The sequence below is a fragment of the Dendrobates tinctorius genome, unplaced genomic scaffold (assembly GCF_039654945.1).
Source record: "Dendrobates tinctorius isolate UK_male_01 unplaced genomic scaffold, ASM3965494v1 ptg000017l, whole genome shotgun sequence".
NCBI lineage: Eukaryota > Metazoa > Chordata > Amphibia > Anura > Dendrobatidae > Dendrobates > Dendrobates tinctorius.
In genome coordinates, this window is record NW_027361685.1 from 11675508 (window position 1) to 11690603 (window position 15096).

Sequence of the window (15096 nt, forward strand, 5' to 3'; positions counted from 1 at the left end):
GGAAACCAAGAGGAACGAATCTACAAAGCTTAATAGATGAGGACATACCGGACGATTCAGTAGATATTACTGGAAACATTTGCATGGGTTTTGGTGCAAAATGCTGTATTGAGCTACACTTCATACATGACACTGACATAATATTACATGCAGCCACAGGACCTAAGACGAAGTTCACACAGTTACAAGGAGATTATATACACAATAATAAGACAGGCACATGGGAATGTAGTCCTACAGATGTGTTATTCTGGAATATAGAGATAAGAGGTGAAGAGAGAGCTGTGTGGTCAGGCGACATTACAAATGATATGATCGCAAAAGGGAAAGTTGAAACATCCAAAACAGATGCTTTGTTAAAGACACAACTTTTTGGGAAAGTTTTAGATCCTTCATTTCTTTCTATTACAGAAGGAGACGAGGATTGGGTAAAAACATGGAATTTTCAGATAACCAGAGAACCAGTACAAGTACAGGTATCTGTAGTTTTTACAGTTTCAAATACTATAGCTCCAGAAGTAAGGGTTACACCACAAGCAGTATATAGTCAAGAAAATATGTCTCCTTTATTACTAAAATGCAGCACGAGGTTAGAGCTACCTTCAGAATCTTTGTTAATATGGACCAAAGATAAATCATTTTTGGGAAGTTTTTCAAATGGTCCAACAAATGTTATACACAGAGGTCAATCCGGTAACGTGAGATGGTTAAATAAGGATTTTATTTTTTCTGTAGATAATCCATCTCCTAAGGATTCTGGACTTTACCAATGTTGCATTTTAACGAAATATAACTACAAACAATGTAGAGATGTAAAGGTAAATATATGGTCAGCAGTAGATAATGTATGCACACAGACAAGATTTCAACCATCTACTCCTTTTCAGATCAATCAGTTCCAAACTAAACCTCTGTTACGAGATGGAGTGTTTCTGACCATGGTATGGACCTTTAACATGTCTAACTGGAAAATCTCTTCTAGATATCCCCAGTGTCAGTCACATCTCACTAACATGGAGATGGGAATAGAACAATGGTTTGGGAAAAGAACTTCAACACAGGTTAGAAGTAAGAGGGGAGTGTTAGAAGGTATTTTGGGGGGATTAGGAACAGTGGGAAGTTTAATTAACACTATGGACATTCATACACTTAAATCAGATCTGGAAAATATTGGGTATATTGGAGGAAAAGGGGTAAAGATTCAGAAAAGCTTGAATCAAGTCCTTGAAAAGATGGTTTTGAACACTGCTACTGTATTGGGATCTTCTGTATCACATCTTCAAGATGCTACTTTAGCTTTAATGGAAAGTGAACAGGAATCTCAAGTGGCCAAAACATGTCTAGAAATTCAGATTGAATATTCCACCAATCTGACAATGATTGCACAAGCCTTACAAAGTGGAATTACCCCTTTAGGGCTAATAAGAAATTTGCCCATAGAATATAACTTTGCGTTAAACCATACAGATTTGTGGGTAAATAAGTGGTTAGGATGTGAACAGAACATTTGTGTAGGAACATCATTGATCCCAGTGTCAGGAAGAGAAGAAACCCTGGTTCCTATAGGTGTTCTGGGAATTCCTGTCAGTCCTACACAATTGTTATATTATCAATTACAGTACACAGATTTTGCATTTGATGGTACAAACATTGAACAATTAGACACTTCATCATGCTTAAATTTTGTTTCCAAGGTAATGTGTCTACCTGGACAGGATAAAGTCATTTATCATTCATGTTTCCATAATCATACTTCTTGTCATGCCAGAGTTGAGAATGTCCACACGATACATGACTTGGTGACACCAGTAAGCGCTAACAAAACTTGTTTCCAAGTCATGTCAGGAAAAGAAGCAGTTTCTGCATTCTTCTCATCTTGTGTACATGTCGAAAATCTGACAATGGGTTTATATTGTATTGAGGGAAATGTTAAAACTCTCACAAAGAGGGAAGGAAGTATTAATATTACGTCAATAGGCTCAAGACGTCTGAAAATCCTTCCGATCCAGTTCAATTTGTCACAAGTCAATAAATTTCCTTGGGATTTGTGGACAAATGAAATAAAGAAAGACAAGGGTTTATTAAATCTGCTGACAAAACAATTAAAAGAAGCTGAAATTGTATTTAGACATGAACAAGGTAATCTAAATGATATTGAACATGAATGGACGAGTATGTCAGGCTCATCTTGGTGGAGAAATTTAGGAAAATCTGTAACTAGTTGGTCACAGTCTTCAGCGAAAATGGCAGCAGGAAATGTATTGTCTAATCCGATCGTTATTTTATTTATCATAGTTTTGCTGTGTATAATATATCAAATAATTATTATGTGTAAAATTAGGAGAATTTATAAGAATATAAAGATAGAAATGAAAAAGGAAGATGATATTTTAAGAGAGATGTTAAAACGAAAAAATATAACTCTCTGATCTAATTTTTGTTTTTACAATAGGTTTGAAAATTCAGATGACATTCAGGGCAGATGTGATACAAGGTTTTCAGAATAAAGAATGAATGTGATACGAATGGTGAGAGAATGAGTTAGGATTGATTATGATATGTCTCAAATCATAATCAGGGGGGACTGTAAAATATCAGTATTTCTATAATAAAAAATATATGGATTAATTCTCTCATACAGAATATAGTTAACAGGCTTTGCTTACTTTAGAGAAGTGACTGACTTATTCTGAGTGCCTTGGCTCACACAGCTGTCTCTCTTGTCAAATGTATAGGTCAAAATAGTCAAAGCTGTCAAAATGTGACTATTTAGAGATAATGAATGGTTCTAAAGATCTCAGACTTTAGGCTTAAATATCTCAGACTAAGGTAATGCATAAATAACTGTATGCATATTGTTAAAATAACTACGGTTCACTTAATATGGAAGAACTTATGAACATAGTGGCAAGCCACCATATGTGGTTGTAGTTTATAGGTCAGAATAGTATATAAAGCCGGCCTAACTCGTGTTCAGGAGATCTCATATCCCTTGAGACTCTCGAACACCCGGACAGCTGCTCAAGACTATATGTAAGAACAATGCTCGTTTTCTCTTCAAATAATTACTGCATGTCATGAACTTACTTTTCTTCATTTTTGTAATCACTTTTTGAAATGAACAATTAAAAACAAGATTTATTTTATCCTCAATTCAACATTGCCTTTACTTTTGATTCTCAACCGTGCAAGAAAATATATATATATATATATTTTTCTACAATCAGCAAACATCACTAGTGATCAAGGATAAGCGCACAATAAAAGTCAATATTACCGGCTTACACAAGCAAAAGTCTGTTTTCTTGACCAACCAGAAATCAGCACTTAAATTTAAAGCCAACATACAGATAACATTCTATTATTTTTCGTTTGCTAAAAATAGTCGTCTGGTTAATTAAGATACAATGCTGTATGTCTTCACAATGCCAAAAGTAAAAAAAAATGTTTTTAAAAATACTAAAATATAAAAGTTCAAATCACCCCCCTTTCGCCCCTTTCAAAATAAAACAATAAAAAATCAAACATACACATATTTGTTATAGCCGGATTCAGAATCGCCCGATCTATCAATATAAAAAAGAATTAACCCGATCGCTAAATGGCGTAACGAGAAAAAATGTCAAAACCCCAGAATTACTTTTCTTGGTCACCGCAACATTAAAATTCAGTAAAGGACGACCAAAAGATCGTATCTGCACCAAAATGGCATCCATTAAAAAAGTCAGCTTGACATGAAAAATAAGCCTTCACCCAACTTGAAATCATGAAAAATGGAGAAGCGACGGATATCGGAAAATGGCGCAATTCTTTTATACTTTACCTAATAAAGAGGAGTTATTTTTACTGATACAGTGGGTATGGAAAGTATTCAGACCGCTTTAAATTTTTCACTCTTTGTTTCATTGCAGCCATTTGGTAAATTCAAATTCATACTATCTATTCCTGACACTGGAGGGGCTTATAACCTTCCGAAGTATATAGTTTGAGGTCTGGGATCTGCCAATATGTGGCTAGTTTTCTGACTGTTCTGAATAACATGATACATGATTATAGTTTTTTTTTTCGCTTAGTCTCGCTTGAATATAGGTCAATATTAAATAGTCTCTTGATGAGTCGCCTTTGGTGAGGACGATGAAACCCGCAGAAATGAGAGGCTTGGAGAGTGAGTGTGTAAACCTCACCTCACCCTATATACTGAGATGTGGGGTATATGTTTTTTCTATTAGTCACCTTCTGACTAATCTTCAGGGGGTGAATTATGGGTATAGCTTTATATTTGGAATTAATAAAGTTTAGTTTTATCCTTTTGTCAGCAAACATGAGGAATGACAAGAGACAACCCATTTAAGAACATTTAATTTTGGTTAAAACTAATCCAACATTATGAATATAAAAAAAGGCTTCTCCCCTATGTGACATCTCTGATGTTTATTAACAGTTGATTTCCAAGTAAAATATTTCCTACATTAAGAAAATGAAAATGGCTTCTCCTCTGTGTGACTGCTCTGATGGCGATCAAGAAGCGCTTCCTGGTTAAAAAATTTCCCACATTAACAGGAATTCTCCTGTATGTGGGTTCTCTGGTGCTTAACACAATTTGATTTCCTTGTAAAACATTTCCCACATTCTGAACATGAAAAAGGCTTCTCCCCTGTATGAGTTCTATGGTGTTCATCAAGACTCCCTTTCTGGTTAAAACATTTCCCACATTCTAAACATGAAAAAGGCTTCTCTCCTGTGTGAGTTCTCTGGTGTTTAACACAATCTGATTTACTGTTAAAACATTTCCCACATTCTAAACATGAAAAAGGCTTCTCTCCTGTGTGAGTTCTCTGGTGCTTAACACAAGCTGATTTACTGATAAAACATTTCCCACATTCTGAACATGAAACAGGCTTCTCCCCTGTGTGAGTTTTATGGTGTTCATCAAGATTCCTTTTAAGTTTAAAACATTTCCCACATTCTGAACATGAAAAAGGCTTCTCTCCTGTGTGGATTCTATGGTGCTTAGCACAAGCTGATTTACTGATAAAACATTTCCCACATTCTGAACATGAAACAGGCTTCTCTCCTGTGTGGATTCTATGGTGCTTAGCACAGGCTGATTTACTGCTAAAACATTTCCCACATTCTGAACATGAAACAGGCTTCATCCCTGTGTGAGTTCTATGGTGTTCATCAAGATTCCTTTTAAGGTTAAAACATTTCCCACATTCTGAACATGAAAAAGGCTTCTCCCCTGTGTGAGTTCTCTGGTGCTTAACACAAACTGATTTATTGATAAAACATTTCCCACATTCTGAACATGAAAAAGGCTTCTCTCCTGTGTGAGTTCTCTGGTGCATAACACAATCTGATTTAGTGTTAAAACATTTCCCACATTCTAAACATGAAAAAGGCTTCTCTCCTGTGTGAGTTCTCTGGTGCGTAACACATTCTGATTTAGTGTTAAAACATTTCCCACATTCTGAACAGGAAAAAGGCTTCTCCCCTGTGTGAGTTCTTTGGTGGGTAACAAAATGTGATTTATGTGCAAAACATTTCCCACATTCAGAACAGGAAAAAGGCTTCTCCCCTGTGTGAGTTCTTTGGTGGGTAACAAAATGTGATTTATGTGCAAAACATTTCCCACATTCTAAACATGAAAAAGGCTTCTCTCCTGTGTGGATTCTCTGGTGCTTAACACAAACTGATTTATTGATAAAACATTTCCCACATTCTGAACATGAAACAGGCTTCTCCCCTGTGTGAGTTCTATGGTGTTCATTAAGATTCCCTTTATGATTAAAACATTTCCCACATTCTGAACATGAAAAAGGCTTCTCCCCTGTGTGAATTCTCTGGTGAGTAACAAAATCTGATTTCCGTGTAAAATATTTACCACATTCTGAACATGAAAATGACTTCTTTGCTTTAGGAGCAGTTTGTTTTTTAATGCCTCTTTTGTGACTTTGATTTTCCTTAGTAGTCAGTAAAGAATCAGAAGATGGGACATGTTTCATAGGTTCAGATGACAGATCTTTGCTGTGAATGGATGATGATGTGTCTGGAGTAACGGCATTCATTTCAGGTGTATCTTGTAGGATATCAAGATCATCAGATTTAAAAATTGAAGATGTCAGCTGTCCCTCTGATCTCCTGGTACAGTCATCTAACATAATAAACAATTTTTTTAAATAAAATATCCTTGAGGTTTATATTTTTCAACACTTCTACTTAAAAAATGGCAAGCTATGTAAAAAACTTTATTTACCAAGACAATGACAGTTCACAGTCTAATTGAAAACCATGTTGGATGAGCCAGTAGTGTGCGGTGTTCAACTGTTTGTTCATTCTGCCTCCCAAATGTATATATATAATTGCCTTAAATTGTCTGTCATCCACTTCCATCTGGATGTCCCCGAATCCCACAATCCACTGCGCCGCACCGGAAGTACGCCGACCGCTATTTTGGTACACCCAAGTGATGCCGCTCAGATCCAGGACGCAGCTGCGATCCCGAATACCCCTGGGATCCCAGCTGCCGCTTATATCCAGGCTGCCACTGTGATCCCTACCGGCGCTGGGATCCCGACCGCTACTCGGATCCCGGCCACCGCTCGGATCCCGGCCATCACTGCGATCATGAGGCTGTTAAAGGGGTGTAACGAGGGGGTATAAAGAGAGGGGTGTAATAAAGGGGGTATAATGAGAGGGTGTAATGAGGGGGGAGTAATGAGAGGGATGCCACCGCCAGACCCCCGCCAGGACCCACTGTCTGACTACATGCGCCGGATCCCACCGCTGCCTCCCCACCCACCTCCATGCAGTCACAGTCACCAGGAAAGACTGCGACTTGAGGCCTGTGCTGGAGATTGGGTGCGGCCACCCTCTGGAAGCGCCGCACACCATCTCCAGCACAGATCGCAAAACAAAGTCTTTCCTGCCAGTTGTGACTGCATGGAAGTGGGTGGGCCGCCACCCCCAGCACCACAAAGCTGCCCCCATCGTGATGTTACTGCCCTCCCGATGCGATAGCATCGGGCACACATCTAGTATCAAATATAAAGAAACCAATCAATGTTATGTAGGCGAAAATAACACCAATTCTCATCTCACAAAAAACAAGTCCTCACTCAGGTCCATCATCTGTCAATGGAAAAACAGAGGTTCCCGCACTATTAGTGGCTCAAAGGCTGCTGAAAAGCAACAAGGTTTCCATAAACCAATCCAGCAAAATCCGCTCTCACTTCTGAGTCTTGCAGTGTGCGCAAACAACATATAGGCTGCGTGCACACGTTGCAGATTTTGCCGCGGATTTTTCCGCACAAAATCCACAGTTCTTGGGAGAAAACTCAGTTGCGTCTTTGATGCCTTTTTGCTGCGGTTTTTCAGGCGGATTTGTATGCGTTTTTGTAAGCTAAATAAAGATATCTTATTTAACAAAAAAAAAAGATTTGTGATGTCATTTCTGTCCAACCTCCTCATTTACATTTGTCCAACCCACACTCCATAACACACAGATACATAGATAATAGATAGAAGGATAAATAGATAGAAGGATAAATAAATAGAGAAATAGATAGATAGCTATAGGATAGATAGATAATAGATAGATAGATAGATAGAAGGATAGATAGATAGAAGGATAGATAGATAGATAATAGATAGATGGTGGCTTTTGTCCTCAACAGGATAAAATTTAGACTTAGCAGGTACGTTCAGGTGAAAACATTCATCTGTTTCTTCAGTATTTTCTGTGTTGGTTGGAGGGTTGGATTTATTTTCCTTAATAAAGAAATGTCTTTTAAGGTTTAATTTCCTTATGAAAATTTGTAAATCTAAAAATAAATTAAAATCCTTAGGTTTGTTGGAGAGACAGAAGGACAATCCTCTAGATAGGAGGGATTCCTCACTTTCAGAGAGTTTGTAGTCAGAAAGATTACAACTATTAGAAGTTAATTCATTAGCGATGGAGGGGTTAAGGTGGTATTTTTCCTCTTTTTCTCCCTCCCCTAGTTCCTCTGTAGTGCTTTTTCTTTTTACGGTTTTGGGTACAAAAAATTGGTTCAGTTGGGAGTTTTTTATTGCCCGGGGTAAAAGAGGAACCGTCCCGGATTTAGAGGCATCTGAATGATCCACTACAATAGTGTCATTGGTGGGGCTGGTGGAGTGGAGGTATCAGGGTCGTCAGGACCTAATGAGATAGTGGTTAGTGAAGGTACCAACATGCTTGGAGTGGTATCATGAATGGATAACTCAAGAAGTGAAAGAGGGAGAGAACTGGACAGATCCGAATTAGAGTTGGCTCCTTTGGTCCCAGATTTATTATTACCTCTCAGTGTCTTCGGGGCAGCAGTGGTTTTATCTTTAAATTAGATTAATTTGTAATTTAATCTTTTCTAGATGTTTCCTGGCTTCGGATAGTGTTTGAGAATGATTTGGTACAATATTTGTGGTATGTCCTGATGAAGGGGTCACCTGAACCCCCCAAACACGTAGAAGAAACCACGTTAACACCTCTACAATTTCTGGAATTCTTCTTGCGGCAGCGCGGGGATGATCCTTCCTTCCAATCTAAGTGTATAAGCACTGACAGTGTAGCAGGCATAGCCCGATGGGACTTGTAGTACACACAGCCCCGCAGACCGCCCAATGACCCCCGCACAGCCCCGACATATGCCTAATGACCCCCGCACAGCCCGGCAGACCGCCCAATGACCCCCGCACAGCCACGGCGTATGCCTAATGACCCACGCACAGCCCAGCAGACCGCCCGATGACCCCCGCACAGCCCCGGCATATGCCTAATGACCCCCGCACAGCCCGGCATATGCCTAATGACCCCCGCACAGCCCCGGCATATGCCTAATGACCCCCGCACAGCCCAGCAGACCGCCTGATGACCCCCGCACAGCCCGGCAGACCGCCCAATGACCCCCGCACAGCCCCGGCATATGCCTAATGACCCCTGCACAGCCCAGCAGACCGCCCAATGACCCCCGCACAGCCCCGACATATGCCTAATGACCCCCGCACAGCCCGGCATATGCCTAATGACCCCCGCACAGCCCCGCAGACCGCCCAATGACCCCCGCACAGCCCCGGCATATGCCTAATGACCCCCGCACAGCCCGGCAGACCGCCCAATGACCCCCGCACAGCCCCGACATATGCCTAATGACCCCTGCACAGCCCGGCAGACCGCCCAATGACCCCCGCACAGCCCCGACATATGCCTAATGACCCCCGCACAGCCCGGCAGACCGCGCAATGACCCCCACACAGCCACGGCGTATACCTAATGACCCACGCACAGCCCAGCAGACCGCCCGATGACCCCCGCACAGCCCCGACATATGCCTAATGACCCCCGCACAGCCCCGGCATGTGCCTAATGACCCCCGCACAGCCCCGCAGACCGCCCAATGACCCCCGCACAGCCCCGACATATGCCTAATGACCCCCACACAGCCCCGGCATATGCCTAATGACCCACACACAGCCCAGCAGACCGCCCGATGACCCCCGCACAGCCCCGACATATGCCTAATGACCCCCGCACAGCCCTGACATATGCCTAATGACCTTCGCACAGCCCGGCAGACCGCCTGATGACCCCCGCACACACAGGCCCATACACGCACACAGTCACCGCCCACACACATACACAAGCAGACAGTCTCCGCCGACACGCCGCCCCCACTCTTCCCCCCCCTCCCGATCTGCAGCGTTTCATCCACAGCAAAAACGCAGATATTTTTTAGATCTGCGGTTTTGCTCCGGATATGCCCGACTTAATGCAAGTCAATGGGTGCAGAAACGCTGCAGATCCGCACAAAGAATTGACATGAACCCGCAGCGTTTCCACGCAGATTTTTCTGCAGCATGTGCACAGCGTTTTTCAATTTACATTCACTTTCATGGTACTGTACAACGCAGCTAACCTTATATAAGTCAGTTCAGATATGGTGTACCAAGATGGCGTCTGTGTCTTCAGACAACACCTTGGAAGGAATCCTTGGAATGCAGAAGCTGAGATACTGGATACCATATATGGAAGTGAAGCTGAAATGGACCTATCATAGACTGACACTGGCTACTCAGAAGATGGTGTGACACCCATTTCCCGTCTCTTTGTCTTGAGAATAAACTTCAGTTGTGTGCAAGCCTTTGCTGAGAAAGGAGTAGACATCTAACTCTGTGTTCGGTGTGACTCTTTAAGCGCGCACTCGGCCTATATTGGGTTAGGTACAAGTAATCATATAGATCTCTCTTTAAGGGATCACCCTCACACTAATACCAGGGGGTAGGTGGATCCTCCAGGTTTTAAGTTCTATAGAAAAGGGCTTTCACTGCCCAAAGTCATTTGAACAGTTTTGGGTGGAGGAGAATGTTGTGGTCTAGAGGCAAAATGGTGATCATGGTAATACGGCCGGACTACACCACCGATAAAGCAGCCACAGCCGGTGACTGAGAGGAATCTGTGACTTCTCTGCATTCAGTGGTTACTACTCACCTGGGTAGTCATATGTGGGAATCTTCTCTTTACACCACTCATCATCTCTCACATATGTCTCTGTAGTATTAATATGGGTCAGATCTTCACCCTGAAACAAATATTGTAAAAGTCACCGACAGATGGAGAAGTCCCATCTATGATCAGCTCTAATCCTGCCATCTCCACCGTTCTCATTACACAAGTATAAAACATATAATAATGGTGGATAAAACAAGACTGAGCACAAGACCTTCACAGCCGTCTACACATCATAGGGGAGATCTCCTGACACCTTCTCTCCATCTACCTGATGATCCTGAAGAGCACTGGGATCTTCTTGGTTACAGTCCTGTGGAAGAAGAGGACGGGGACATCTCTCTGGTGTTGTCCTCTTACTGGATAGATCTGGAGGAAACACATACAGGGACTGAATTCATTCTCTACATACAGATAATTATAGGCCGTGTGTATTTAGTCCTGTCTATTACCTGGTGATGTGAGGGGCTGGGGAACCTCCATTATGACGTCCTTGTACAGATCTCTGTGTCCTTCCAAATACTCCCACTCCTCCATGGAGAAATAGACAGCGACATCCTGACACCTTATAGGAACCTGACACATACAATGATACCGTCATCCCCCGATCCCTTCATAGTGTTACTGTATAATGTCCCAGCATTCCCAGCAGTGTCACCTCTCCAGTCAGCAGCTCAATCATCTTGTAGATGAGTTCTAGGATCTTCTGGTCATTGATGTCCTCATGGATCAGGGGGTGAGGTGGAGGCCCCGTGATTGAGTTCAGGGGTCTTCCACATCCCTCAGACACAGGGTCCTTACAGTGATCACTAGAGGTCTTCTTCACCACTGTGTAATCCTGGTTATGGAGAGACACATTAATAAATCTCACTACAGACATTTCCAGAGTCCTCACCTCTCCAGTTCTGTCCATCTGTTATTCCCATAGATAAGAATGATGTAATGTGACGTCATCAGAATCTCTCACCTCTCCAGTGAGACGGAAGAGGATCTCTAGTGTGAGGTGTAACATCCTCTCCGCCATCTTGTCTCTGTCCATATCCATCCTTGATGGGTAAATCAGGAAAATTCTCTTTTGTAGAAGATCTTCACTGAGAGGATCCGATATTGTAGAGACCTGAATGAGAAGAATATGATCCGATGTAACATCATAAGAATCCTGTGTAATAATACAATGACAGCAGCAATCTGCAGAGTCGGGAGATATGACTCTGCCAAACATATATATATACACATACACACATATATACAGAATATATCTATATATATATAATTTCACCATCAAAGAAAGTAAGGACTGAAGCACTCACCGATCCATATTGAAAGTCCGTAGTTTATTTGTAGCAAAAGTTTAAAACTTCATGGCCGGGAGGCTGAAGAAAGGAGTGAGTAAACTCTGATGACGGCCTATCAGCGCTTCCACGGGTCAGCTATATATAACATATATATATATATCTATTTATATAATCGTCTAACTCTGTCTGTCTGTAACGGAAATCCCGTGTCGCTGATTGGTCGTGGCCGGCAGGCCGCAACCAATCAGCGACAGGCGCAGTGCGCAGGCGCAGTCCGGAATTTGAAGGACACACGCCACCGCTACCGTCGGGAGACTCCTCTGGACCGTGGGTACCATAAACCTGTAAAAATAGAATTAAAGCAAAAAATAGTGATATACTCACCCTCCGACGGCCCCCGGAGCTCTCCCGCCTCTAACCACGCAGCCGGCATCTTCCGTTCCCAGTAATGCTTTGCGAGAAAGACCGCTGATGACGTCGCAATCTCGCAAGCATCGCGCTCTCGAGAGTGACGTCATCTCCGGTAATTCGCGCTAAGCATAACTGGGAACGGAAGATGCCGGGAGCGTGGAGAGGAAAGAAAGAGTCCGGGGACCGTCGGAAGGTGAGAATAACCTTTTTTTAATTTTTTTTTATTCTTTTTTACATGCTATCTTTTACTATTGATGCTGCATAGGCATCATCAATAGTAAAAATCCACACTTGCGGACAAAAAAGAATATTACTCCTTCTTATCCAAAATGAAGCGAACCACAATTATATTAAAAACATCTAACTTTATTAAACAAAACAGAGATAATTGTCTGCTGTTTTTTTCCCCTTTTGGGGTAGGTTATCAGGAAACAATGAATATGTAGCCAATTTTAAATGTCTTTATTTTGTTTAATAAAGTTACATGTTGGTAATATAATTGTGGTTCGCTTCATTTTGGATAAGAAGGAGTAATATTCTTTTTTACCCGCAAGTGTGGATTCATGTGTTGAAGTGCCTATTTAAATACTTGCAAAAAATTGTGGTTTCAATCAATAGTAAAAAGTTGATCACAATTGTCAAAAACACTATGCTTCACAAGTGTGACCAACCTGTCAATCACATTCCAAGCGATGCTTCAAATCGTTTGGTATGCGCTTGAATTCCGCGCGTGAAAAACGCATGTTTTCTGCGGCAAAACGCATGCGAATTTGGCCATATTCTAGAATACCCGATGCGTTAGAATTGGGCCACCATCTAGTATATATATATATTCGTCTAATTCTGTCTGTAACGGAAATCCCGCGTCGCTGATTGGTCGCACCCGGGGACGTCACTGAAGGTGGAGGAAGATGGCGCCGCAGCAGTCCTCCACAGGAACTTCACCAACGATGTGCCCTGCCTTAACTTGAGCAGAGGAGGGCGAAAAACCCCCGGTCGGCAAAGATCAAGCCTAAGGCAGGATGCAGATACTGTTCAGAAGGAAATCTCCACACCGGCCGAACATCGGGTAGCGGTGACGTCACCACAAAGGAAGAAGATGGCGCGTGCAGCAGGCAGAGAGGGAAACTTCACCAGCGGTGTGCCCAGGGAAAACAAGGTCAGATGAGGGTCCAGGCCCCCAGGTCTGCAAGGGGCAATCCCAAAGTCGATTCCAGAAGCCTTTCCAAAGCAATTTTCTACACCGCCCGAACATTCATTGCATTATTCTTAAATCTTCATAAATAAACTACATACATATTCTAGAATACCCGATGCGTTAGAATCGGGCCACCATCTAGTATAGTATAATTATATATATATATATATACACACATACATTATAGCAGAGTCATATCTCCCGACTCCGGAGATTGCATGCTGTCGTTGTAGGCCCAGACCAGATAGTATGGAGATGAATGAGGGAGACCAAAGTTAAAAAATAGACTTTCCTTCACTTAACAAGAACTTGATGAGAAGTATATACATCAGATGGCAGGCACAACACTTTTGCTGATTTAATAGCAGAATATAGCCGATCATGCACAGCACAAAAGCCGGTGTTTCCCAAGCTGTGTGAAGGTGCGGTAAACACCGGTGTAGCGCTTCTGATTGGCGGTAAAATCATCCCCGCCGGTCACAGAGCCGTGGTTCCCACGTTGTCAGAACACAGCATAACCGCTCAGCTGTGATTGGAGGTAAAAAGTTTACCTCCGGTCACTGGTGTCAGCTCTAATCCTGCCATCTCTACCGTTCTCATCACACAAGTATAAAACATATAATACTGGTGGATAAAACAAGACTGAGCACAAGACCTTCACAGCCGTCTACACATCATAGGGGAGATCTCCTGACACCTTCTCTCCATCTACCTGATGATCCTGAGGAGCACTGGGATCTTCTTGGTTACAGTCCTGTGGAAGAAGAGGACGGGGACATCTCTCTGGTGTTGTCCTCTTACTGGATAGATCTGGAGGAAACACATACAGGGACTGAATTCATTCTCTACATATATTATATGCGGTGTGTATTTAGTCCTGTCTATTACCTGGAGATGTGAGGGGCTGGGGAACCTCCATTATGACGTCCTTGTATAGATCTCTGTGTCCTTCTATATACTCCCACTCCTCCATGGAGAAATAGACAGCGACATCGTGACACCTTATAGGAACCTGACACACACAATGATACCGTCAATCCCCCCCGATCTCTTCATAGTGTTACTGTATAATGTCGGTCTGTCATTCCAAGGATGTCGTTCTAAGGATAACATCTGAAATATGCCTGAAAATGACTCCCTTGCTCTAGATGCTTCATTATTATTATTACTATGCTTCACTATTACTATCACTCTGACAATTGATCTGCTTCATCCACAGGTATGTGTTCTGGCTGCAATACCATCATCACCCATCTTTCCTGAACCACAATCACCCCTGTATCTGTCTGCTATCAATGGTATGTATCCCGGCTGCAATACCATCATCACCCCTGTATCTGTCTGCTATCAATGGTATGTATCCCGGCTGCAATACCATCATCATCCATCTTTCCTGAACCCCAATCACCCCTGTATCTGTCTGCTATCACTGGTATGTGTTCAGGCTGCAATACCATCATCACCCAGCTTTCCTGAACCCCAATCACCCCTGTATCTGTCTGCTATCACTGGTATGTGTTCTGGCTGCAATACTATCTCCCTTTGCATTTCCACTTGTGACTTTAATTAATCGTCTCCTGTGTCTGCATCCAGTCTCCCTGCTGCTCCTCCCTTTCTGATCACACCTGGGCCCTTTCATGTGCTGTTAAGTTAGTATAAATTCAGACTAAGAG

At 42.3% G+C, this 15096-nt stretch overlaps 1 protein-coding gene across 1 annotated transcript in view; it reads right to left on the minus strand.

The window, feature by feature from the left end:
- Window positions 1-3407: 3407 nt before the first annotated feature.
- The window catches only part of LOC141082340 (uncharacterized), a 37755-nt gene continuing 26066 nt past the window's right edge, over window positions 3408-15096 (minus strand). Inside the window, exons 3-10 of the mRNA XM_073566286.1 lie at window positions 14312-14435; window positions 14136-14233; window positions 11487-11636; window positions 11178-11357; window positions 10972-11095; window positions 10791-10888; window positions 10502-10592; window positions 3408-6154 (exon numbers count right to left, since the gene is read on the minus strand). Coding sequence (XP_073422387.1) covers window positions 4554-6154; window positions 10502-10592; window positions 10791-10888; window positions 10972-11095; window positions 11178-11357; window positions 11487-11636; window positions 14136-14233; window positions 14312-14435 — 2466 coding nt within the window. The 3' untranslated portion in view covers window positions 3408-4553. The remainder of the gene's footprint in view (window positions 6155-10501; window positions 10593-10790; window positions 10889-10971; window positions 11096-11177; window positions 11358-11486; window positions 11637-14135; window positions 14234-14311; window positions 14436-15096) is intronic.